Source organism: Lutra lutra, chromosome X, assembly GCF_902655055.1.
Source record: "Lutra lutra chromosome X, mLutLut1.2, whole genome shotgun sequence".
NCBI lineage: Eukaryota > Metazoa > Chordata > Mammalia > Carnivora > Mustelidae > Lutra > Lutra lutra.
In genome coordinates, this window is record NC_062296.1 from 1,219,571 (window position 1) to 1,244,352 (window position 24,782).

The window sequence follows — 24,782 nt, forward strand, 5'->3', positions numbered from 1 at the left end:
CAAGGCAGAGGCTTTAACCCACTGAGCCACCCAGGCGCCCCATATCATCAATTAATTTTTGATGAGGGAGCCATGACCATCCAGTGGGGAAGAAATAGCCTCGTCAAGCAGGGGGAGCCGCAGAGGGAGAAGGAGGCTCCCCTCTGAGCAGGGAGCCCTATGTGGGACTCCATCCCAGGACCCCGGGACCCTGGGACCTGAGCCGAAGGCAGACGCTTCACTGACTGAGCCACTCAGGTGCCCCCCAGAGACCTGAATTTAAGAGTGAAAACTGTAAAACTCTTAGAACAAAGCATAGGAATAAATCTTTGTGACCTTGGGGCACCTGGGTGGCTCAGTGGGTTAAGCCTCTGCTCTGCATTCAGCTCGGGCCATGATCTCAGGGTCCTGGGATCGAGTCCCACATCGGGCTGTCTGCTTGGCAGGGAGCCTGCTTCCCTTCTCTCTCTGCCTGTCTCTCTGCTACTTGTGATCTCTCTCTCTCTCTCTCTCTGTCAAATAAATTAAAAAAAAAATCTTTGTGACCTTGGATTAAACAACTTAGATATGACAACAAAACAAAAGCAACAAATGAAGGATAAATTAGATGTCATCAAATTTTAAAACTTTTGGGCATTTAAGGACACTATCAAGAAAGTGAAGAGAGATGGGGTTCCTGGGTGGCTCAGCCATTAAGCAGCTGCCTGTGGCTTGGGTCATGATCCCAGGACCCTGGGATCGAGCCCTGCATCAGTCTTCCTGCTCAGTGGGAAGCCTGCTTTTCCCTCTCCCACTCTCCCTGCTTGTGTTCCCTCTCTCGCTGTGTTGCTCTCAGTCAAATAAATAAAATCTTTTTTTAAAAAAGTGAAGAGAGAACCCAGAGAATGAGAGAAAATATTTGCAGATCATAAGGGATTAATATCCAGAATATATAAGGAACTCCTACAACTTGACAACAACACAACAAAAACCCAACTGAAAAATGGGCAAAGAACAGAATAGACATATCCGATTGCTTTGTATGTCACAGAAGATCTACAAATGGCCAAGGAACTTATGAAAAGATGCTCAACATCTTAGTCATCAGTGAAATGCTAATCAAAATGAGATACCATTTCACACCCGCTAGGATGGCTAGAAAGAAAAGATCAGATAAGGGTTGGCCAGGGGGCACCTGGGTGGCTCAGTGGGTTAAAGCCTCTGCCTTCGGCTCAGGTCATGATCCCAGAGTCCTGGGATCGAGTCCCGCATCGGGCTCTCTGCTCAGTGGGGAGCCTGCTTCCCCCTCTCTCTCTGCCTGCCTCTCTGCCTACTTGTAATCTCTGTCAAATAAATATATAAATCTTTAAAAAAATTAATTGATGATAGATATATGGGCTTATTTCTGGATTCTTTCTATTCTGTTAATCTATATGTCTGTCTTTATGCTGATATCACACTGTCTTGATCACTATAGTTCTGTACTAAGTTTTGAAAGTGGGAACTGTTAATCCTCTTAATTTGTACTTTTCCAAGAGCGTTTCGTCTACTCAGCGTCCCTTACACTTCCATAAGAATTTTAGGATATGCTTGTCTGTTTCTGAAAAAAGAAAAAGAAATCCAGGGGGCGTTCAATAGGGATAAAATTGAATCTGCAGATCAATTTGGGGAGTATTGGCATCTTTTTTTTTTTAAGATTTTATTTATTTGACAGAGAGAGATCACAAGTAGGCAGAGAGGCAGGCAGAGAGAGAGGAGGAAGCAGGCTCCCCACTGAGCAGAGAGCCCGATGCGGGACTCGATCCCAGGACTCTGGGATCATGACCTGAGCCGAAGGCAGAGGCTTTAACCCACTGAGCCACCCAGGCGCCCCAGTATTGGCATCTTAATAAGATTGTTTCCATCCATGGACATGGGATGTTGATTAATTTTAGATGTTTATTGATTTCAGCTTGGCTAGGCTGCGGTCTCCAGTGATGTGATCAGTCACTCGTCTAGGTGTCGTGAAGGCGTCGCATACATGCGCTCGACATGCCCTTAAGTAAAGACCACCCTCTGGAGTTGGTGTGGGTCTTGTTCACTCACTGGACGGCCTTAGAAGCAAAAATCAAGGTTTCTTAGAGAAGTAAAAATTCTGCCTCAGGATTGTAACAGAGAAATCCTGCCCGAGTCTCCAGCCTGCTTGCCTGCCCCCGCAACTGCATGAGCTAATTCCTCAAAATAGATCCTCTGTGTGTGTGTCCTGCTATGTTTCTCTGAAGAACCCTGACTAAACAGATGTTTTCCTGTGTATTTGGATTTTCTTTAATTTCTTTCAATCACATTTTGTAGTTTTCAGTGTACCAGCCTTGTACTTCTTTTGTTAAATTTATTCCTAAGTGTTTTCTTCTTCCTGATGCTATTCATAAATGAAATTATTTTCTTAATTTCAGTATGGATTATTTATTGCTAGGTTATAGAAATACACTTGATTTTTGTCACGCTCTTTTGTCCTGCAACTTTGCTGAACTCGTTTGTTACCTCTAATGGGTTCTTAGGGGATGTCTTGGGATTTTGCGGATATGAGATGATGTCGTCTGAAAATATAGTTTTACTTCATCCTTTCCAATCTAGATGCCTTTTATTTTCTTTTGTTGCCTAATCGTCATGGCTAGACCCTTCAGTCAAATGTTCGCTGGGAGTGGTGACTTTCCTTTTCATTTTATAATTTGGAATTATTTCAGACTTACAGAAAAGTTGTAAGAACAGTTTGAAGAGCTGTCATGTGCCCTTGACCCAAATTTGCCCAGAGTTCATATTTTGCCCCATTTGCTTTTCTCGATCATTCGCTCCTGCCCTCCCCAACCTCTCTCCTAGGTGTGTGTGTGTGTGTATACTATATGCAACACTTATTTTACATAAAAAATAATGTGTTTCTGAACTACAGCAAAGTAAGTTGCATACAGCTCACCCCTTTACCCTGACCTTTTTCCTTCTGTATTTTGCCACAGTAAAATTACAATGTAACTCGCATACCTTCTTACACTGAAGCAGCAGAAACATCAGTGTTTCCTTTGATCCAGGACCCCATCTAAGTTCCCACGTTGCATTTAGTCATCACTTCTCTTTATTCCCCTTTAATCTGGAACATTCCTCTGCTTTTCCTGGACATTTTTGGAGGAGGGCAGGCCAGGCATTTGCTAGAATGTCCTTCAGTCTGAGTTTGTCTGGTGTTTTCTCATGATGAGATCCAGGCTGTGTGCTATTGCGAGGAGAACCACTCTCTCTCTTCCGTGGGGCTGGGCTCTCTCCAGGCCTCTCTGCCTTGTCCCTTTTCTGTAACGTTCGCTTGGAGTGCTTGGATAAGGTGGGGGACTGCCAGTCTCTCAAGTGGACAGTTAACTATTTTTCCCTCTGTCATAAAGACGTTTGTAGGGGAGGGGGTTACCGACTGGCCGGCTCAGTCGGTAGAGTGTGCAACTCTTGGTCTTGGGGTTATGAGTTCAAGCCCCACGTTGGGTGTAGAGCTGACTTAGAAAAAAGAAGTCAGTTTGTAGGGGCACCTGGGTGGCTCAGTGGATTAAGCTTCTGCCTTCGGCTCAGGGCATAATCTCAGGGTCCTGGGATCAAGCCCCGCATTGGGCTCCCTGCCAAACAGGGAGTCTGCTTGTCCCTCTCTCTCTGCCTGCCTCTCTGCCTCCTTCTGATCTCTCTCTGTCAAATAAATAAATAAATAATTTTAAAGATTTTATTTATTCATGTGAGAGAGAGAGAGAGAGTGAGAGAAAGCATGAGCAGCGGGAGGAGTGGAGGGAGTAGCAGGCTCCCCGTTGAGCAAGGAGCCTGATGTGGGGCTTGATCCCGGGACCCTGAGATCATGACCTGAGCTGAAGGCAGAAGCTTAACCAACTGAGCCACCCAGGCACCCCAATAAATAAAATATCTTTAAAAAAAAAAAGAAGTCATTTGTAGGAAGATCTTTTGAAACTAGGTGAGTATTCTGTTCCTCATCAACATATCACCAATCATTGGTAATTTTTGCCTGTGTCACTGGTTACTCTGATGCCTCCAAGAGGGATTTTCTTCCTCCACAATCCCTCCTCCGTTTATCTGTCAGCATCCTGCGCTTGAGAAGAGCTCCTCTGTTTCTCCATGAATTCACCAGCAGCGTGGACTGGCGGATCTTGACTTTTTTTTTTTTTTTTTTTTTGAGGAACTAAAAAAGGAATTTGTTTATTGAGGGCAAGAGGATGCAAACAATATAAAAATCAAAAGACTTTTCTTTCTCTGCTTCTCAAATGGGGGTGGGATTTTATTTGTACATTTTCTGAGGGTCCCCAACTGCCAATGGAATCCTTTATACAGGGGGAAGCTGTGGGACAGATTCCTTAAAGACCCTTCGGGAGAACTCTCATTGGGCAGGAGTGGTGCTCAATATCGCCTATTTCTTTCCCTTCTGCTTCATGTGTACTACAAAATAGTCATTGCATGCAATGGTGAGCCCTGCAATTAGCGAGAAGAAGCTCTGGAAGCCCACTTTGCCATCTCGGCACTGGTCGAGGTCCTTCATTATTTTGTCCACAGCCAGAGGGTCTTTCTGATTTTCCAAAAATCCAGGGAACTCCTTTTCCATGAGTACTCGCAGGTCCTCCTTTGTTAAGTAGCCTTTATCACCAGCAAACTTGTGAAACGAGAACATCATGGTTTCCATGGCATGTTCCATTTGAGACGGCATTTTGGTGAGGTCTGTTGAAACCTTCTTGGCCCGAGGCGCAGCAGGGACGATTGGCTGGCTGGGACGCGCGGCCAGTGAGCGGTACGCGGCGCTCTGGGAGCCTTAGTAAGGGGCGGGGGTTGGAAGGGGGAGAAGGAGGCAGGAGGAGCCTCGGATCTTGACTTTATTCAATGGATTATACTCTGTTATCGTTAGTTATCCATTTTGTGTCCACTTTGGTGCCTTTTTGAGGCTGGCTTCTGTGCCAGCCACGTCCCCATCATTCTTTAAGTAGCTTAGGACTTTTGGCTTCTTGTCCTTTCCTCACCCTAATCCTGGAATCAGCCACCCTTCCAAGGAGCCCTGGTTCCTTTAAGGAGAGTAACATTTAGAATCCAAGATATGGGGGTGACGTGTGCTCATTGCCACTGGGGCATTTTCAGTGGGCAGAACGAGGAGGTCTCTCTGTCTCCCGCTCTCTATATGTACGTATGTATTTCTAATTATACTTGTGTTTATATACATACATGAATATGCACATACACACAAATATATACGTGTATGTAAATCCGGAGGACATACTGATACTTCTCATTCCAATTCCACAGTACAAGTTCTTAGCCTTTCCCTGGTCTATATTGGGGTCTCCCTTCTCCATTAGTGGGAGAGACCTGCTCCCGGCATCATCATTTGCTGGGTCCTCCACAGACAGCACTTTCCCAATAGCTGCGCCACAGACCCAGGAAACACCTACTAAGTGGAGTCCAGGATTTACTTGCAGGATCCTGCTGTCTGCTGTCTTCCGGCTTAAGACTGAGGATGTAACGTACAATGCCGTATGTAAATTGTACATTCCCCTTTACTATGGTCATGTTATTCATTTGAAATACTCTTGGGATCATTTCTCTTTGCATTTAATTTTAGCTTTTCCCTCTATTCTCTTTTTATTCTTTGAGGATATAAAGTAGCAACATGTGTCCAGAAGTCAAAACTACACAAGAAGGAACATCCAGGGCAGGGGCGCCTGGGTAGTTCAGTCTTTAAGCGTCTGCCTTCAGCTCAGACCATGATCCCAGGGTCCTGGGATGCAGCCCTGCATTGGGCTCCCTGCTCAGCGGGAAGCCTGCTTTGCCACTGCCACTCTCCTTGCTTGTGTTCCCTCTCTCGCTATCTCTCTGTCTGCCAAATAAATAAATAAAATCTTTTTTAAAAAGGAAGAAGAGGGGCGCCCAGGTGGCTCAGTGGATTAAGCCTCTGCCTTCAGCCCAGGTCATGATCTCAGGGTCCTGGGATCGAGCCCCACATCGGGCTCTCTGCTCAGCGGGGAGACTGCTTCCCCCTCTCGCTCTCTCTGCCTGCCTCTCTGCCTACTTGTGATCTCTCTCTGTCAAATAAATAAATAAAAATTTTAAAAAAAAAAAAGGAAGAAGATACACCCAGGGATTGTCCCTCTCTCCTGCACCTCGACCACCTGGTTCCTTCCCTCCCTCCTATAGGTAACCAGTTCCATCAGTTGCCTCTGTTTTCTTTTTTCCCTTTAAAATGAGCTTTACTGGGATACGATCTGCATTTTAACTGTACAGTTCAATGAGTTTTAACAAATGTATACCTCTGTGTAACCACCCTTGGGTCAAGATATAGACCGTTCCCATCAGCCCAGAGGCCCCTCCAAGTTCCCTCTACAGCCAGTGGCTGCCACCCATTCCTGCGTGGCTAGTGTCATGGTCTCTGTCCCCATGATGATGGTGAACATCTCATATGCTTTTGTCATTCTTTTTTTTTTAAAGTATTTATTTGAGAGAAAGAGAGAAGGAAAGAGCAAGCCTGAGCAAGGGGAAGGGCAGAGGGAGAAGCAGACTTCCCACTGAGCAGGGAGCCTGTCAGCCGCAGCTGCCGGGCTCGGTCCCAGGACATCCCGAGATCATGACCCAAGCTGGAGGCAGAGGTTTAACTGACTGAACCACCCAGGTGCCCTGCTTTTACCATTCTTTTCTCTTTTTTTAAGATTTTATTTATTTGACAGAGAGAGATCACAAGCCGGCAGAGAGAGAGAGAGAGGAGGAAGCAGGCTCCCAGCTGAGCAGAGAGCCTGATGCCGGGCTCGATCCCAGATCATGACCTGAGCGGAGGCAGATGCTCAACTGACTGAACCACCCAGGCGCCCCCCCCCCTTTGCCATTCTTTTTTTTTTTTTAAGATTTTATTTATTTATTTGAGAGAGAGACAGTGAGCGAGACCATGAGAGGGGAGAAGGTCAGAGGGAAAAGCAGACTCTCCATGGAGCTGGGAGCCCGATGCGGGACTCGATCCCGGGACTCCAGGATCATGACCTGAGCTGAAGGCAGTTGTTTAACCAACTGAGCCACCCAGGCGCCCCATGCCATTCTTACATCATCTTGTGTGACATGTCTATTCAAATCTTGTGCCCATTTTGGAACGGGTAGGATGTCTTTCTCATGTTTCTTGACTTGTAGGAGTTTATATACACTCTCCATATTCCGGAGACAAGCCCTTTATCATAAGGTATTTCTGTTTTTGTCTCCAAGCCAGTGGCTTGTCTTTTTATTTTCATAGTAACATCTTTCCAAGAGCAAAAGCTTACATTTTTATGAAGTCCAATTTATTAATTTTTTCCTTTTATGATTAATGTTTTTTGTATCCTGCCCAAACTTTGCTTCGTGCAAGGTCACAAAGATTTTCTCCTGTGTTTTAATAGATGTTTTTTGTTTTCTCAATTTGGGCTTTTACTTTTCGATCTGTAAGCTGTCAAGTTCATTTCTCTGTATGGTCGAAACAAGGTGAGTGTCCTGGGGCTGCCCAAAGAAGTACCACAGACGGAGGGATTTAAAACAAGAGACATTTACTCCCCTTCCCACTCCCAGGCCAGCAGACAGGAATCCAGGTGTGGTCAGGGCAGCCCTCCCCCTCCCAAAGGCTCTGGGGGCTGATCCTTCCTTGCGTCTTCCATTCCAGCGGCTCCCGTAGCCACCGTCCTTGCCCTGCCCTGGCTGGTGGGCGCCACTCCTCCTGCCGCCACCGGTCCTCCGCCTCCTCCCTCCGCAAGGGCCACTGCTGCATCTTACAAGGACACCAGTCGTCTAGGATTAGGGTCCATTCTCCTCCAGCACGACTCATCTTGATTCCGTCTGTAAAAACCCCCGTCTCCAAACCAGGTCGCATTCGAGGGTCCTGGGGGAGCACCGTGACATTTCTCTCTGGGGACGCAAGTCAATCCCTGACAGCAGGGTTTAAGTGTACTTTTTCCGTGCGGATAACCGACTGCTCCAGCATCGTCTCTTAACCTCGAATGCAAACGTTTCTTCCCAGACCCCGATTCTGCGCCAGCCCCTATGCACCTGTCCTTGTGCTCATACCATGCAGCTGGGCTGGGGTTTTGGACAGGGATTGCACTGAATTCTGAATTGATCTGAATTCTAGATCACTGGGGAAAGGAGACATCATGGTGCTTGATTCTAACATGGCCCAAGCTCCCCACATCCTGGCATATAGGCCTGCATGGCCTCCTCTTCACTGACGTTACACGGCAGCACAGACCCAATACCCAACGCACCAATTCTACTGAGCCCGCCAGTCCGTGAGCATGAAAGGTCATCCGTCTACATAGCTCTTCAGTTGTACAATTCCGTTTATGTGAAATTCCCAGAAGAGTCAAGTGCACATGACCGGAAACTAGATGAGTGGTTGTCAGGAGCTGGGGGGAAGGATTGAAGAGAGACCTTTGAGTGGGCATGGGGTCTCACTTTGAGGTGATGGGAATGTTCTGGAACCAGATAGGGGTGACAATCACACAACACTGTGAACATAGTAAACGCCACTTTGAAATGTACATTTTTTAAACGGTTAGTGGTTATTTTTGTTATGTAATTTTGCCCTCAGTTGAAAAATTTTTTTGAAAATGCACTAAGGAGCACCTGGGTAGCCCAGTCAGGTAAGAATCTGACTTTTGGGGCGCCTGGGTGGCTCAGTGGGTTAAGCCGCGCCTTCGGCTCAGGTCATGATCTCAGGGTCCTGGGATCGAGGCCCACATCGGGCTCTCTGCTCAGCAGGGAGCCTGCTTCCCTCTCTCTCTCTGCCTGCCTCTCCGTCTACTTGTGATCTCTCTCTGTCAAATAAATAAATAAAATCTTAAAAAAAAAAAAAAAAAGAATCTGACTTTTGATTTCGGCTCCGGTCATGATCTCAGGGTCCTGAATCTGCTTGAGGATTCTTGCTCTCCTCTCCCTCTTCCCTTTCCCACCTCTCGCTCACTCTCTCTCTAGAATAAAAAGTAAGTCTTTAGGGTACCTGGGTGGCTCAGTGGGTTAAAGCCTCTGCCTTCGGCTCGGGTCATGGTCCCAGGGTCCTGGGATCGAGCCCCACATCGGGCTCTCTGCTTATCGGGGAGCCTGCTTCTCCCTCTCCCTCTCTCTGCCTGCCTCTCTGCCTGCTTGTGATCTCTGTCTGTCAAATAAATAAATAAAATCTTAAAAAAAAAATAAAATAAAAGTATCTTTAAAAAAAAAAAGTTTTTAAAAATTAAGCAAAACCCTACATTGGGAGAACACATGTTCTCTCTCGGGTTGCATGTGTCCTGGCGGCAAGTGACGGTATCCTGTGCGCGAAACCCTCTCCTCTGCTTATGGTGGGGGGTTGCAAAATGTCTGGAAAATTACTTCTGCTGCTTTAAAAGGAAAGAATAAGGAGGCCCTGCCCGCACAGATACGGGGAGACGCTTCTCTGCCAGGGGTGCTGCGGGAACTGGGCAGGGAGGGCCGCCAGGGACAGGGCGTCTCCACCACCACCCGGGCTGCTGCCACCGGGGCTGCTGCTGTGTGAACCAGGCGGAATCCTGGCCTCTGCAGAACCGGTCAAGGTAAACGAGAAAAGATCAGCATCCACCCCTCCAACTCACAGCCCTGGCCCTTCCTCTAGGCCTTGTCCTCCCTCCCCGCCCTCCAGCACGTTCACCGCCGACCTGCCTGCAGTGTCTTCACACTCGCTGACCCTTTGGAGCGCTCTGTCCTCCGTTTGGGGTTGTCACCCTTGTCAGCCACCGCGCTGGGGCCTCAGAGAGGCCTCTCCGCATGTTGCTTGTTCGTGTGTCGTCTCCGTTTGCTGTTCACACCCACCCGCGTGCTCTCTCAGCCCCCACCACACCCCCACAGCCCAGGAATGAGGCCTGGCGCAGCGCCGGCCCCACTGCTCCCCGGAAGTGTTGGTGACCGTTCGCCAAGCTCCGTGACTTCACGTGGTCCCTGAGTCTAACAGCTTCCCAGCTTCTGTCTGTAGCCTGCCCTCTCTGAGCTCCGCATTCATATGGGTCCAAAGTCTCGGGAAGAGGGCACCCGGCGCTAGCCCGGCCCATCCCCACAGGAACTCCGGCCTGTGCCCACCAAACGTGAGGCCAGACATCCGCCGCCCCTACTTAGGCAAGGGGGCATCTCTCTCAGCCCCTCCCCCCACCAAGGCTAAGTCCCTTCACTGGCCTCGCTTGGAAGGAAGTGGGTCTCCTCCCCTTACAGTCCCCGCACCCCTCCCCCGGATCCTGACCCAACCCCCGCAGATTTACGGTGCTTCCAAGCCAGGTCCTTCCCTGCCAGGACCCAAGACCTGGCCTTAAGGAGCTTGTTTTCCAGAAGCTATGGGGTCGAAGGCATTTCCCCTGACAACCGTTTCAATTGGGTAAGCCGGCTGAGAGGGGCTCCCTTTCCTTGAGAAGCGTACTCTTCTGGTGCAGAAGGCCAGATGATCCCCTTTCCAGGGTTCCCAGTGCCAAACAAAAGGCCCCATTGAGGTCCTCAGACTTGTCCCCCACAACCAGGACCGGGGGTCAGACTTGGCCACCCACTCGCTGCTGTGCTCCCAAGGTGCTCACGCCCAGGCTCTCTGGATCCCTCCTCCAAACCACCCCAGATGGCTCTGCCCCAAACACAGGGCCGGGAAGGCCGAGTGAGAGCTCCTGGTTGCCGGCCAGGATCCCCCGTGCTACATCTGAAGGGGACACAGGGCTCTGCCCATGGGGGGAGGAGGGCACAGGAGCTTCCATCCCTTGTGGGGTCTCCCACTGTTCCATCTGTTTGCCAAAGAGGGGGGACCAGACCCAGACCTGGGATGCTGTTAGCCAGGGGCTGCCCGTTCCCTCTGCTCCGGTTTAGGCGAGAGGAAGAATGGAAGCAGGGAGTGGTCAGGTTGTCTTTCTCAGCCTTCTAGAATGGGACCTGCCTGCCTCAGCTTACCTGAAGGGAACTGGGGGATCTGGCTGCTGAATCAAGGGTGGGGAGCAGGAACGCCAGCCCCAAGCTAGACCTCCCCCCTCGGAGCCATGACAGCACGGGGCACCCGCAGCAGCCTTCCCACGCAGGCACCGGGCACACAGGCTGGGAAGGGCGCAGCTCCAGGAGGGAAAGGTAGGCTTCCAGAGCTGTGGTAGGGGTGCAGGGGGGCTGCGAGCCTCAGGACAGCCGCGTCCCCTATGGAATGGGCAGGAAGGAGACAGAAGAGGAGCCCAAAGGCCTGGGGGAGGGAGGACCCCTCCCACTCACCATAGACAACTGTGATGCCACATAGGTGCCCTGGAGAGAGCGGGTTGGCTCCAAGGGCAGCGCCTGCCCAGGCCCCGGTGGGTTGTGAACGCCCCCCCTTCCGCAGACTCACGCTGCTCTCCCACGCTCCGGCCCCCAGCAGAAAAACACGTGCTTTCTCGCCAGATACAAAGATCAGAAACAGTGCATGATTTCATTTATGTGGAACTTCCAGAATAGGCAAATCCATACAGACAGAAAGCAGACAAGGGGGTACCAGGGGCTGGGGGAGAGACTGTGAATGGGCACGGGGTCTCCTTGGTGGGGGTACGACAGAAATGATCTGGACGTAGACAGAGATGATGGTCGCACAACACTGTGAGTGAACTAAATACCCCCTCAATTGTACACTTTTAAATGATCAAAATGGTGAATTTTATCTCAATAAGCAATGTTTAAAACAACTCTGCCGTGCGCATTTATTTCTCATAAATGTGACACCACCACCAGGGGCAGGGGATGGCCAGCTCCCTGCTCCCTTCAATCAGGTCAGGGCTGAGGGAAGTGGGGAGGGGGTGGGGGGGCGCCTGGAGTCCTGGGGACCCCGGGAGGGGGCAGAGGACAGCTGGAGCTGGAGGAGCCGCCACGTTCACCGGATCTGGGGTGAGAACAAGAGGACAGAGAAGGGGACTGAGCAGGCTGAGGGCCGGCTGGCTCCCCTCCCCCAGCTCAAGGCCCCTTGCGGGGAGGGGGCTGCTCACCGTGTACTTGTCCCACTTCTTCTCGGGGTCGTAGGGCTCCCAGCGGCTGGCGGGAAAAATGTGCTTGTTCTTCTCGTACCAGCTCCGCAGCACCACCTTGCCTGCGTGGGACTGAGGGGGGCGTGCAGACAGGGCCCTGTGGCTCCGGGCCGCCAGGGGGAGGGGGGGGACTCCCTACCCCGAGCTTTCCTTCCTTCCACTCTTCCTCCCCCTCCCCGCACTTCTGCAGCCCCGCACCTCATCCTTCTCCACGGTGGCATCACTGAGCAGCCTCACGTCATCGTGAACATCAAAGTTAAAGAGCGGCCCTGCGGAGAACAAGAACGCAGCCATCTGAGACCATCATGCGGCTGCCCCGGGACTATGGGGGTGGTGGGAGGGCCGGGGATCCCACATGGAAGGGAGAGGGCTCCCGCTGGCGCACTTACCGCTCTTCCCTCGTGCCTTGGTGACAATGAAGTCGTAGAAGCTGTGGTGCTAGGAGCAGAGGGCAGGAAAGCGACGGCCAGTGACCCATCTCCGCCGCTCTCAAGCACCCACCCACAGGCCCTACTGGCTTGAGTCAATGACCCGGGCTGGGACGGGGGCCCCTCTCAAGAAGCCCCCAAACACTCCAAAGCCACCCGACCCCACGCTGCCCGCCCCCACCCGGGGGCTCCGAGGAAGAGAAGAGCCTCACGTGGGGTATGATCAAGTCCTCCTTGATGTACATGAGCTGCTCCACCCCCGCTGACCTGACGGACGCAGGCAGGGGCTGTCGGCCGGTGGCAGCGGCCACCCGAGGAGGGCCACGGAGTTGGAGCCGGGGCTGGGCAGCGAGCCAGGGACCAGCGCCCACCGTCCTCTGCCCCCACCTCGGCCCCACTCTCTCAGGAGCCCCGTGCCCAGCAGGCTGCCCTCCCACTAGGGGACTCGGCCACCCCTTAGGTCTCCAGAACCGGGGCTGGGAGGCCACGGCGCGCACGTCCACCGGCGCTCGGCCACGCGCCCGCACACCCGCACCTGAGTTCACTGAAGTCTTTGCGCAGGATCTCCAGTGCCTTCTGTAGGAACTGCTGCATCGTGTTGCCCTTTTTCATCTGCAGGAGCGGCCCGAACGCCACCATCCAGGACAGCAAGCGGCAGGGGACAGAATGTGGCAGCCTGGGCAGGGGCCCTCGAGAAGGCAGTGGCCTGGAAGCCCCGGCCAAGGACCCTGGAGGCCCTGGCTCCCCCCGACGAGGGTCCAGGCCCGCTGGCCTGCCCCCTCCAGGGTCCTCGGGGACCAGTCACAGGAAAAGGACCTGTGAAATCCTGGGGCCAGGCTTGAACGAGGGAGGCCAGGCCGCAGGAGCCCAGGGAGCAGGCTGCACGGCCCACGCTGCCTACCTTCACCGTCCGCCGGTGCCCAGAGCCATCCCAGTAACTGAAGGTGATTTCGATCTCCTCACCTGGAAAGCAGAATTGGCCCTTGGCCTCCGCCAGCTCCCGGGAGCTCGGGGCACTGCCCCAAAGCCCCACGGCGGCAGCAGGGCCGGCTCCCCCTCGCCATCCCACTTGGTGGGCCTCACTCTTGATCTTCTCCTGCTTGGCCTCCCACTCCTGCCGAAGCTCTTCCCGGAGCCGGTTCTCCTCTTCCTGGGGAGGACAGGGGTGAAGGAGGGAAGCCCCGGGCCACTTGGGGGGCTGAGCAGAGGGGCAGGCGGCTTTTACCTCACGGTCTCGGTCAGGCAGGAAGCTGGTGTCCACATCGGGGTTCTTCCCCAGTTTCCTCTTCTTTGTGGTGACCTCTGTAGCAGAAGCAAACACGGGCGTCCATGGCATCACGGGCTTCCCGGAACATCTGGCACCACCTGACAACACTAGGGAGCCCGAGCCTTGCCCACGGGCCCTGCCGTCGGTCTCCACCGCCAGCAGCTGGACAGGAGGTCGGGGACTGGGGGCTTGCCCCGTCAGCTGCGGCCTGAAGTGCCCCGGGGGACTTAAGGCATCAGGGCCAGCCTGTGCGGCGCCAAAAGAAGCTCCACACTGGAGCCGCAGGGGAGCGGGGAGAGGGAAAGGCCCGCTGCGCTCGGGCCAGGCTCGCCCGCAGCTGGGACTTGACTTGGTCTCCGCAGCGAGGACGTGAACGAAGGAGCATGGTGGGTGTGCGGCGCCCATGAGCACTGTCACCAGTCACAGAGGACGCCGAGCGAGCTCGCGTCTGCGGGGCGGTAACCATCGACAGTCACCAAACTTGAGATGAAGCCTGAGCGACACCGAAGGCTCAGCAGCAGGAAGGCCACGCGCTGTGAGCCCTTGCGGTGATGACATCATCACGCTGCAGGCTCGAGAGACCCAGAATGCTTTAGCGCAACCAGAAAAGTGTTTCTGAGCTTGCAGACCCCCTAAAAGGGTCTCACAGACCCCTAAAAACCCTTTTGGAAAACTGGGGCCCTGGGGGGCAAGCATACACTCCAGCCTGCTGCGGCAGGGCCTGCCTACCCGTTACAATCACCCAGAGAAAAATCCCACACTAGTGACCCATCGCAGAGCCCACAAAACCAAACCACGGGGGTGGGGGAATGGAGGAAGCCCTCATGACCCACAGGGATGTTAACAGCCTTCCCCCAGGTCCCTGCTGTCCCAAACAGTGGTCCCCGCCACACAGACACACAGCTCATGATGCTACCACGTGTTCCTCCACACTTAACTACTGTGAAGTCCCACTGAGGTCCTTTCCGCCTGTCTCAACCCTGCACAGGGAGCACACGAGACTCCTGGGGGCGCAGGCTTTTCCTCCCGACCATGCCATCCACTCCCGTCCAGGCCAGGAGACTGGGCCTGCGGCCACACTGCACCCTGCTGTGCCCTGCCTCAGCTCCCTGCCGACACACTTTCCAAAGCAGCCTGGGGCCCTCCGTCACAGCCTCCCAGGCCTTCACGTGTCCCCTCCTGCCAGCTCGGCTTCCAGACACATTCAGCACTTGTCTCTATCCATCTCTCCACAACCCCCCGGTCCCTCGGGTTGCTCATGAAATTCTCCGCATCCTAGGCCCATCTCAACCGACCTCCCCACAGGGCACAGTTCTGAGGTGGCCCCAGGCCCTTCAGCAGGGCACCTACGGACCTATGGGACTCCAAGGCCCTGCCCCTATCTGTCTGCCTCGGTGGAGGCCCACGGGGGCCCCACACTGGTTTCCTCCTTGCTACCCAGCCTTCCCGAACAGCCCGACACTCCTCTGTCCCTTGGCGGAGACCTCTACTGTCCAATCAGTAGCCCCCGAATGTCTATGGCTGCGTCAGTTTTCCCTGAAATCAATCAAACAGAATCGACAATTCGGTGTCCCGCTCACACGAGCTGCGTGCTCGCCGGCCACCGAGCAGCACAGACACGAGCAGGCTCACGACCACCACAAGTCCACTCTTCGAGGCGCTTAGGAAGGGCAGCTCCTGAAGGCTCATGGACGGGCAGTGGCCTCCCTGCCCGCCCCCCACCCCGGCGCGGACTCTTACACCGAGGACCCCAGGCCCCTGCCCGGAGCCGTGCGCGTGCCTCTGCCCCTCCCCGATGCAGCCCTGCGGACTCGGCCCTCGGAGCCGGCTCGACGCGGGAGCTGCAGGACCACAAGCCGAGCGGCCGGTCAAGGCTGGTGGCGGGCGCGCTTCTCCATGCCAGAGCCTGGCTCCTGGAAGCAGCTTTTACCTTCCCTCTCCAGCTCGTCCTCGTACGTGGCCACCTCCTCCTCCTCATCACCTGCCTCCTCCTCTTCCTCCAGGGTGAAGGACAGGCTGGAGATCTTGCGCTTGGCCTCTTTCTTGCGCTCCTTCTCTCGCAGCTTCTCCAGCTTCCTGCCAGGGCACAGGCACCGTCAGGCCGCACGGCCCCGCCCCGAGGCTCCTTCCCTACCCCAGCGCCCCCCGCCTCCGCTCGGTGTGGGGCCTCCATGGCACGGGCCGGGGCTGGTTACCAGCCCGGGGCGCCTCCTGCTCCTGGGCAGCGCCCCCCCCCGCCCCGTGGAGGGGCTAAGGGCCCGGGAGGGGAGGCCCGTGGCCGGCAGGGTGGAACCCACAGCTGCAGCTCCTTTGACTGCTCTTTCTTCGCCAGCTGCTTCTCCCTCTCCTTCACCAGGGCCTCCTGCTTGGCCTTCATGTCATTCAGGGTCACGAGACCTGGGAGGGGCGGCGAGACGAGTGAGGGTTGGTCACCACAGTCAGCGAGGCAGCGGGCATCTGGGGCCCGGAGAGGGCGGCCCGCACGAGGGTCACTCACCAACGGTGCTGGACTTGAGCTCCGCCTCCACGGCGTCGTAGTGCGCTGAGAACTTCTTGTCGATGTTCGATTTCATGATGTTCTCCTGTTGGGGCGGGAGGGGAGCGGTGAGGGCCAGCCGCCACCCCGCTGTGGAAGCGGGGGCCTGGGTTCTCGCCCCAGGTCTGCCTCCGGATTCACGGTGATGCGACCTTGGGGAAGACATGTCCTCTTTCCTTGGTTACTGGAAGGGTCCCCAGGGCTCTGGGGGGCACTTCCAGTGCTGAGGACGCTAAGTGGGGTGTGCTGTCGCGGCCCCTCCGTGTCTCCTGCTGGGGACCAGAGCTCCCTCAGTGGCCTGGGGTCACAGGCTCCACCTCCCTTTGGTGTTTTTCCTACCCAGCCTTGAAGCTGAAGGTGGAGACCCAAGCCAGGGGTGACAGGAGCGAGTGAAGAGTGGCCAAGGGGCCTAGTCCCCCGCTGAGCAATGTTGCTCCCTCATGAGACCTCACTGCAGCCCAGCACCGCCCCACTTGGTACCACACAGGTCCCTCTCTGGCTGGTGGCCTCCAAAGGAGGGGGCCAGCCGAAGAATGCAAGTCCACACTGCGATAGCAGGGCTGGGCCACCAGGGGGAAGTAAGGTCGAGCCGGGCCTTGGTGCGCAGCTGCTTCCGTGCGCCGGCTTACCCCGGTACAGACGGCATCCTGCTCTCGGACGAATCTCCCCAAAAGGCCCAAGCAAAGGAACCCTTTTTTCCTGAGAGCCCGCCGCCACCTGCCACCCACTAAAGCCCAGACGGCGAACCCTGCCTTGGTCCCAGGGCAAAGGGCTCTGTTATGAGGCTCAGTGGCCAGTGGACTGGCCAGGACCCATGGGGCCTGACCTCCCTGGCATCCAGTGGATCAGGGCGCAGGCCTCGTTCCCAGGGCCGGGGGGCCAGGGCAAAGATGCTGTGTACAGGAGGGGAGCCCAAATTCCACCAATGCAACCACTGACTACGGCTTCGCCCTCCCGGAGGCTTGTCACAGGCTTAGCTCGTCTCAGCCTCCTGGGCACATTTTACAGATGAGCACACTGTCGCCGGACCGCTTGCGCCCGTCGCCGGAGGTGGGCGAGCAGGAGTCCCGCCCCAGCTCGCCACTGGGGCTCTGCGTTCCGCGCCGCGGGTTTCGCAGGGCGGCCGGGGTGGCGGGTGGCGCGCGTGCTCCGAGTCGCCCTGGCCTGGCCCGCACCTCCGCGATCCGCTGCTTCATCTGCTCCATCTGCTCGCGCTGCTTCTCCCTCTTCTTCATCAGGTGCATGGCGCGGCCCGCTTCGCTCGCGGCGCCCTTGTATTGAGCCATGGCGGCTGCGGCGGCGGCGGCGGCGGCAGCAACGGCGGTAACAGCGACAGCGGCCTGGTGGAGTCTCAACGGCTGCGGACCGCAGCAGCCGAGCAGTCAGCTGACGCCCGCGCGGTGACGTCGGGCACCAGGGGACGCGTGATCGCCCCGCCCCGCCCCCTCCGGCCTCCCCGCCCCCGCCCGGCCCCGCCCGGGCCCTCCCGGCCTGCCCCGCCCCGCCCCGCCGGCTCCGAAGGCTGGATGGGTCCCAGGCTTCCTTGGCTCCCCCATCAATTCCTCGACGTTAACTCCTGGCCCGAGACTGGCTCCCCAGTTCGCCTTCATCCTGCTGACCCCAAGCCTGGGCCACCAAGACCCTCCACTTCCTTAATGTTGAGCCCAGCCCAAGGCCAGATCCACACCCCACTCCAGCGCCCTTGCTGCCATGCTGGTTCCCGCTCCTTCCTTTTGACTCCCCCCACCCAAGACTGGGCCCCAGTCTCCTGTTTCCCCAGGCCATGAACCTGGGCCCGAGTGGTGCCCTCTGCCTCCTGGCCCCTGCACTACCATCCCCACCCCAGGCCAGACCTCCTTCCCCCTATTTCCCACACTGACCCCAAGGGGTAACAGGTCAGCACTAATTTGCCTGCATGTGGCTCTTTGGTTCAGGAGCTAATTCCCTGATGAAGGCAGTCACCTGTCACACCCATTCCGAGTAGAGCTAAGCTGAAGTCTGAAACTGATAGAATGGAACAGCCCAAGGAGCCGAGGCCCCACCCACTGCCCAGTTTTTAGGGAAATAAAACTGAAGATCTGGGCCCAGGTTTCAACACAGTTTTATTGGGAGGTTTTCTGTGAAATACACTAGAGATTGGGGGAAGGGGACACATTCACTTTGCAAGGTAAGGGTTTCCCACCACTAAGGGAAAGGTTGTGGGGTGGGGCAGGGCATACTGGGGTTTGGATCCATTTTCCCACCTCCTTCTGCTTTGCTCACATTTTTTTTTCTCAGCAAATGCCAGAGCACACAAACACAAAAACAAGAAACAAAAACAGCGAGATCAACCTCCAACCGGGCCACACCCAAGCCCTCTCCCCTCCCAGGCCGCACCAGAAGGCCGTGGGTGAGAGGCACAGTGCTCCCTTCTCAGATCGGGTGGGCCAAAGTTAATAAATTAGAATAAATTAACAAGGGCGGGGGAGGGCAGGGGATGCAACTTTGTGCTGGGAGGGCCCCTTCTCTCCAACACACAAGAGAGTTGGTGGGGGGAGGCAGGGGGCATCTCCAAAGGCCACTACAGTAGGGGTAAGAGCAGTGGGGGCAGAAGTAAGCTTTTCCTCCACGTTCTTCCCAAACAGAGGAGAAGAATTAGGAGTGGAGGGGGAAGAGACACACACAAGGAAAAGAACCCTCTTTTCCCAGAATAAGGGAGGGCCAAGAAAGAGGATGCTATCCAACCCCCTATCTCCTGAACCGTCGCTAAGGTTAAGGATTTGGTCAGTGAATCAATGAGGTGGGTGACAGGAATGTAGAATGTGGTGGGGGAAGCAGAGAATGCTGGAAACCAGGGTGCCCAGCCACACCCATCTCCCCAGCCCTCGAGGAGAACAGACTTAGGTCACGGGAGAGGGTACCAAGGGCTGGGGTGGGGGGGTCGTTAATCACTGGTCAGCTTCTCCAAAGACGTCATTCTGTTTGCGCTTCATGTTCTCAAAGTCAAAAGCAGAGCCTGCCATGCGCTTGTAGATATCTTTGATGTCATTGCAGGTCGTCTCAAAGTGTGTGGTGGCGTCATAGGAGCAGGAACAGAACACCTGGAAACATCCAGAGCCCCGGGCCAGGGTGAGTTGGGCAGGGGCCCTGGGTGGGCAGCCAGGAGCCAGGGCCAAGACCGCCCGCTTACCTGGCTCTCGGAGCCATCGTCGATGGGCTCATACAAGTCACTGATGGCCACGAACCTGAGGGGCAGACAAGTGGAAGGGAAGACCTCACAGCAAGCCTTACTCAACCTGGTCTCCCCCTGCAGCTCCCTGGCTCCCTCCCCTACCCCAGCCTCAGCCCCAGCCCTTCAGCCCCTCACTTCTGGTCAATGGGCTCCAGCAGCTCCAGGGCCGGCTCAACCTCCTTTTCCGGCTCCGCCGTCTCCACCGTGGTGCTGGCAATGGCAACGTACTTGCCCTGTGCGGCCACGTTGTGCGCGTACGAGATCATGCACACGTAGATGTCTGCCCACGAGAAGGCGCTCCGTTAACATGGGCACAGAGGGTTCCTGGAAGCTCAGCTCAATTCGGACCCACCTGCCCAGCCCTGCCCCGCCCCGCAGAGCAAGCAGCACCCAAACCCACCCTCACAGAGCGGAGTCCAAGCTCGCCAGTCACTAGGGCGCCAAGCCTGGGGACTGCTACGCGGCTCCCTGCTCTTCCTTACAGGAATCAGGCAGACATCCCCCAGAATGATGGGGGGAAGCAGAGCCGCCCCACAGAGAACACACTGGAAGAAGTCACATGGGACTCGACCTACCTGACTTCCTGTTAACTTGGTTCTGGGGGATGATGATCTGGCAGGAGTTGGCATCGTTGGTGTTCTTGATGGGGTGGCTGAGGATGCAGATGATGCGGATAACCTGGCCGGCCTTCCGCACCCGGTCCGGAATGTAGCTGGGGTCGCAGATGAGCTGCTTGCAGCGCGCAACCTGGGAGAACGCCAGAAGGCCAGTGGTCGTGGGGCTGAGTCCACGCTGAGGGCTGGCACCGCTCCTCTGAGCAGTCACCACGGCCCCTCCTGTAACACACAGCTTTGCTCTGTACCTCGGGGAGGTGGGCCTCCATATGCAGGGCTGGGAAAACCCTTCTGCTGAGACACCGTGCCAAAGAACACTCCCCGAACCCCTGACACAGCAAGGGGGCTGGAGATTCCTCTCAATAATAGAAATGGCTATGTGGGTTTCTCCTGCAGCTCTGACCCCCAGCCCAAGGCTCTTACACCTGATTAGCAGCAGTGACAGCAGAGCCACAGTCACTGGGAAGGGGGCCTCTAAGAAGGCCAAGCCCCACCTAGGCCATCATGCTTGCGCTGTGCAGAAAGCTTACCTCTCCCTCCGACTTCACACCCACCACCTTGCCATTCTCCATGATGATGTCATCCACTGGTTTGTTCAGCATGTATGTCCCTCCATAGATGGCACTCAATCTGCAGTGTGGAGAATGATGCTGTACTCCCCTTCCCAGGAGGAAACACGGCCTGGTGCCACTGTGCCCTCCCCACACCAGCACTGGGGTACAGAGAAGGCTGCCCTGGGCAGGCAGAGCTCAGGAGACTGCTGGTTCTTCCCCGCTCTGATACTGCCACAGACTCAGGACTGAATCTGGAGTGCTCCCTCCTCTCTAGAGCTTCCACCTAGAACATTCTGCAAAGGGCTAGTATGAGGGTGGCATGAAGGCACAGCTCCTCACAGGAATGGTCTGGGAACAGAACGAAGGTCTCTGGAGAAGCCCTCTGACTCGAGGTTCAAAGGCCCCAGGCCCAGCCCTGGAGCTGCCTAACTCAGGCTGGGAGCCAAGCCAGCCCTGCTGCAGGCCTGGTCCTTCCACCCTGCATTTCCAGCCCCTGCTGCAGCACACCACTCCCCGCCCCCTGTCACAGAGGCACAGTGTGAAGTAAATCAGACCAGTACGGAAAAGGATGATTGCTACTTGCTACGGAAATGCTCAGGGTGCCATTTCCATTCTTGGCTTTGGTCCTACTTAGTACTGTCAACAGAAAAGAACCATGCCCTCACCTTGCAAAGCCCTGGGGCAGCTCACCAAGGCCGTAGAGTGGGTATAAGTAAGGACTCTTTCCATACCGAGCCAGAGACTCACTGTACAACTTGATGCGGTTGATGGTCTCGAGACAGGGCTGGTCCAGGTAGCTGGGGAGACAGCGTCAAGAGAAGAGGCTCCAGCAGCAGGACCCCCAGCTTACCCACACCCAAGCACCAGGCCAGCCTTCCCACCACCCTCTATGGCCTGGGGAAGACTACGGGTCAAATAAATGCACAAAACAAACAAAAAAGGCCAAGGACAGGCATGTGGCTGAGTATAAGAAACACACAGGGTGGGTCGAGGGGGAGGCGCGCAGGAATGGGGAGGGCAGGGCGCAGGCCAGACGAGGGGCAGTCTGCCATGCCAGCTTCCTCTCACTCATCAGTGCGGTAGAGCGCCAAGGCATGGCCAGTGAAGTCGATGACATCCTGGCCCAAGTCAAACTTCCGGTAGACGTCACGCATGCTGGTGCTCTGGGGGTCAACACCCTCGAAGGTCTTGGGGTCATTTTCATCAAAGTTTGCCACAAACACCAGGAACTTGCGGAAGCGCCGCTTCTCAAACATGCCCATTAGATCTGTGGAGGATATGAGAAGAACCTTCACAGCACAGAACACGAACCTCTCCTTCTCACCAGGCCGACCAAGAAAGCAGATGCCCCAACCCTCAGCTGAGTTTTGTTGCTGTGTGTTGCTGAGCACCGTGTAACCTTAAATAAACCATTCTGCTCCTCACAGCCTGTTTCCTACCTGTACAATGAGGGGACTGAACTGGACACGCCTGGAGCACTCTCCCAGCTCCAACACTTGGGGCTGTTTCACACGGGTCAAGTGTGGCCCCTGTCAGAGGCTGAAGTCCTTTCAGAAAGAGCAAGCACGCATGTGCCCCCCCCTGCGTGTGGACTTCCCTCTGGGCACCCACTGTGAGGCTCAGGGTAACCAAGGGAGGACAGAGCAAGGGAGCTTGGGGTACTGCACGGGGAACGTGACCCTGGGCAAGGGGCACCCTGCTCTGCCCCTTGCCATGGTTCTCTGGGTCAGGGAACATGTACTCACTGGAAGCCAAGGCTTCGGTCTCAGTGGATGGCACTTTATAGATCTTTCCCCCCTTGTAGACGAAGCTGCCCTCCACCACCTTGAAGTCCAGGTAGCGTGTCACCTCTGTATACAGCAGCATCTTCACCAGCTGCCCTGTGGGGCGGGGTGACGGGGACAACATCAGTACAGCTCCCCCACGGAAGCTCCCTAGCTGGTACAGCTGCCCCTTTTCTGGACCCTGACCCTCGTCTGGTCGTCCTAATCACCCCCCACAACACCTCTTTCATCTATCTCACCATTGGCCATGAGGAATTTGGGGATCAGGTCAACGTTCCAGTCTCGGCCCCTGCCCATCGCCTCAGGGGGCCCCTCCAGCAACTGAAAACGCTTATACAGCTGCAAGCAAGAGAAAGAGAGAGAGCCCTCAAGGACCACCCTCTCCCGCCCTTGCCCCCCTTCCTCCCTTTCCCCCTTCCCAGCAAACTTGAGGAGCCACCTTGGCCCTCTGTGGGGGCGGTTAATGGGGGATGGGCCCGGGCCCAGCAGCCTCACCTCCTCCAGCGGTGTGATGGAGGAGCTCTCACCCCCATAGTAGGGGTTCCGGTCCATATGCAGCACTTTCTTGCCGTTCACAGACATGATGCCCGACAGGATACATTCCTGGGGAAGAGGGCAACATTCACTGCACTCCCACCTGCCCGCCTCCCCAACAGCGGCCCTGATCTGTTCCCCACCGTAAACCTGAGAAGAAAGCAAAGCTGGATCCTCTGCTCCAAAGAAAGCTCCTTCCACCCCTGGCGGCCGCCTCGCCTAAGATCAGGGATGACAGCTTCGTCTGACCAGCGTCTTTTATAACTTTGCTGGGCAAAGGGCTGAACAACAGAAGAGAAATAACGAAGGTGCTGAGAAAAAGAGTGTCCGTCAGACACAGGAATGGTCTTCAGGCAACCACCATGCCAAGACAGTCCTGTACCTACACAGGGCCGTGTGAAAAGGCAGGAAAGACACAATGAGCAGTAGAGGAGATCCAACTGACAGTGAAGGGCACCAGAACGGGAAGTGGAGAAAGGCTGAGCTCGGCCTACAATCTCAGGCCCCACCCTGGGCTGCTCTTTCCTCAAAGGACAGGAGCCTCTGACCCTGCGCCTGTGCAGCCACGGGAGGGCCTTCTGCATCCCGACTGAGGAAGAGGATTCTCTCCAGGCTTTGGGGAAGAGGAAGATAAACACCCTCACCAGTTACTGTCAGCAGGCCAAGGACAAAGGCTGCAAATACTACCCAGCCTGTAACCTCCATGAGAAACCATGGTGGGGTAGTGGGAATGTGCTCACTGGCCCCACTGCTGCTCCTTCTGGAACATTCCCTGGGTCCCCAGGCTCCATAAAAAGCCAGGAATGCAGGATGAGGGCCCAACTGGGCAAGACCCCCTTACCCAGGGTCCTTGTACTTCATCCCCACCAAAATTAGCGCAGGATGGGGGGGATGCAGGATGGGGAGGATGCTGCGTGCGAGGGATGGGTGGGGGCCGGATGGGCGGGGTCAGGGGCGCGGAGGGGGGGCCTCGGGTCGCCTTGGGGTGCGTCTTCGGACCCAAGAGGCCGGGGGGGTGGGCGGGGAGGGAACTAGGGGGGTCGGGCCCGGAGAGTCGAGGGGCGGCTAGGTAGATGGCCGCTTCTCGGAGACGGGGCCACGACGGTGAAAAAAACCATGTCGCGGGCGGGGGAGGTGAGGGCGGCGTCGAGCACGGGGCTGTCTTTTTGGGGGACTCGAGCGCCAGGGCGGCAGCACCGAGGACTGCAGTGACGGGAGGATGGGGTCGGCGGCCGGGGCGGCAGCGCCGCAGGGAGGAGGGGGCGATGCGGGGTCCCTGGCCAACGAGGCCGCACTTACGGTGAGCCCGGTCCCCAGCACGATCACATCGTATTCCTCGTCCATGGTCAGGCCTAGCTGCCAGCGCGCGTCGCTCCTCCTCCTCCTCCTTCACCACAGCAGCCGCCGCCGCTGCCGCCGCACTGGACCAAAGATGGCGGCGTCCGACGCCGCTTGACCCCTCCGCCGCGTCAAAGAGTCCCGGCCCCTCCCCGCGTCTTGCTGCACCAGCGGGGGCCACCGCCTCCCCGACTCGCCTCCCAGGAGGAGCGGCCCGGGCCCGGGTCCCAGCTCCAGTGCGGTACCGCGGGCGGCGTCATTCGCCGAGGGCCCTGAGTGGACTGGAGAGGGGCGGGGCGGGCGGGGCGGCCGGAGGCCTGTGCTGCGGCCCGCGAGGGATTCGTGCGCGGGAGCCGAGCGCGCGACCCGCCCCGCCCCGCCCCCCAGGAGGCTGGGCGCGGCGGGCGCGCGCCGCTGCGGCAGCCGGGGGCGTTCCCCTCGGGGTGGGAAGCCGGCTATTGTCACGACTGTCTCCCCCCGCCCCCAGGCACAGGGCGCCCCGCTCTTCCCCCACCCCGCGCGCCGCAGCCCCTCCGTACCCTTG

The 24,782-nt window shown here is 56.3% G+C and overlaps 3 protein-coding genes across 4 annotated transcripts; all 3 read right to left on the minus strand.

The window, feature by feature from the left end:
* Positions 1–4,148: 4,148 nt before the first annotated feature.
* On the minus strand, positions 4,149–4,781 carry LOC125091335 (protein S100-A10-like). The gene has a single exon (XM_047714892.1). The coding sequence runs from the start codon at positions 4,670–4,672 to the stop codon at positions 4,379–4,381; it is 294 nt and encodes a 97-aa protein (XP_047570848.1). The 5' UTR covers positions 4,673–4,781; the 3' UTR covers positions 4,149–4,378.
* A 6,591-nt stretch (positions 4,782–11,372) lies between these two features.
* FAM50A (family with sequence similarity 50 member A) lies at positions 11,373–17,595 on the minus strand. 2 transcript variants are annotated; one of them, XM_047714852.1, is made up of 13 exons: positions 17,379–17,595; positions 16,165–16,249; positions 15,965–16,064; positions 15,598–15,743; positions 13,626–13,702; positions 13,484–13,550; positions 13,302–13,363; positions 12,936–13,012; positions 12,613–12,667; positions 12,362–12,410; positions 12,171–12,241; positions 11,934–12,044; positions 11,373–11,830 (listed from the first exon to the last, which is right to left on the minus strand). In XM_047714852.1, the coding sequence occupies exons 1-13, from the start codon at positions 17,487–17,489 to the stop codon at positions 11,822–11,824; spliced, it is 1,020 nt and encodes a 339-aa protein (XP_047570808.1). In that variant the 5' UTR covers positions 17,490–17,595; the 3' UTR covers positions 11,373–11,821. The 2 variants fall into 2 exon arrangements, with proteins under 2 accessions (XP_047570808.1, XP_047570809.1); XM_047714853.1 differs by lacking the exon at positions 17,379–17,595 and adding an exon at positions 17,030–17,343.
* A 692-nt stretch (positions 17,596–18,287) lies between these two features.
* Positions 18,288–24,392, minus strand: GDI1 (GDP dissociation inhibitor 1). Its single transcript, XM_047714821.1, has 11 exons — positions 24,200–24,392; positions 22,862–22,969; positions 22,606–22,705; positions 22,328–22,462; positions 21,651–21,849; positions 21,248–21,379; positions 20,559–20,658; positions 19,990–20,161; positions 19,550–19,694; positions 19,373–19,427; positions 18,288–19,283 (listed from the first exon to the last, which is right to left on the minus strand). Exons 1-11 carry the CDS (start codon positions 24,242–24,244, stop codon positions 19,131–19,133), a joined length of 1,344 nt encoding a protein of 447 aa, XP_047570777.1. The 5' UTR covers positions 24,245–24,392; the 3' UTR covers positions 18,288–19,130.
* Positions 24,393–24,782: the final 390 nt, after the last annotated feature.

Bases quoted from the DNA above. Each gene is read 5' to 3' on its own strand.
- FAM50A (XM_047714852.1), bottom strand. From the start codon at position 17,489: ATGGCTCAATACAAGGGCGCCGCGAGCGAAGCGGGCCGCGCCATGCAC. The intron at 13,013-13,301 runs GTAGGCAGCGTG...CCGCTCCTGCAG, and splicing joins GGCACCGGCGGACGGTGAAG to ATGAAAAAGGGCAACACGAT. The intron at 12,411-12,612 runs GTGAGGCTCTTC...CTCTGCTCCTAG, and splicing joins AGGACTTGATCATACCCCAC to CACCACAGCTTCTACGACTT.
- LOC125091335 (XM_047714892.1), bottom strand. From the start codon at position 4,672: ATGCCGTCTCAAATGGAACATGCCATGGAAACCATGATGTTCTCGTTT.
- GDI1 (XM_047714821.1), bottom strand. From the start codon at position 24,244: ATGGACGAGGAATACGATGTGATCGTGCTGGGGACCGGGCTCACC. The intron at 22,463-22,605 runs GTGAGATAGATG...CCCGCCCCACAG, and splicing joins CAAATTCCTCATGGCCAATG to GGCAGCTGGTGAAGATGCTG. The intron at 21,380-21,650 runs GTGAGAGGAAGC...CTGTCTCCCCAG, and splicing joins GCGCTCTACCGCACTGATGA to CTACCTGGACCAGCCCTGTC.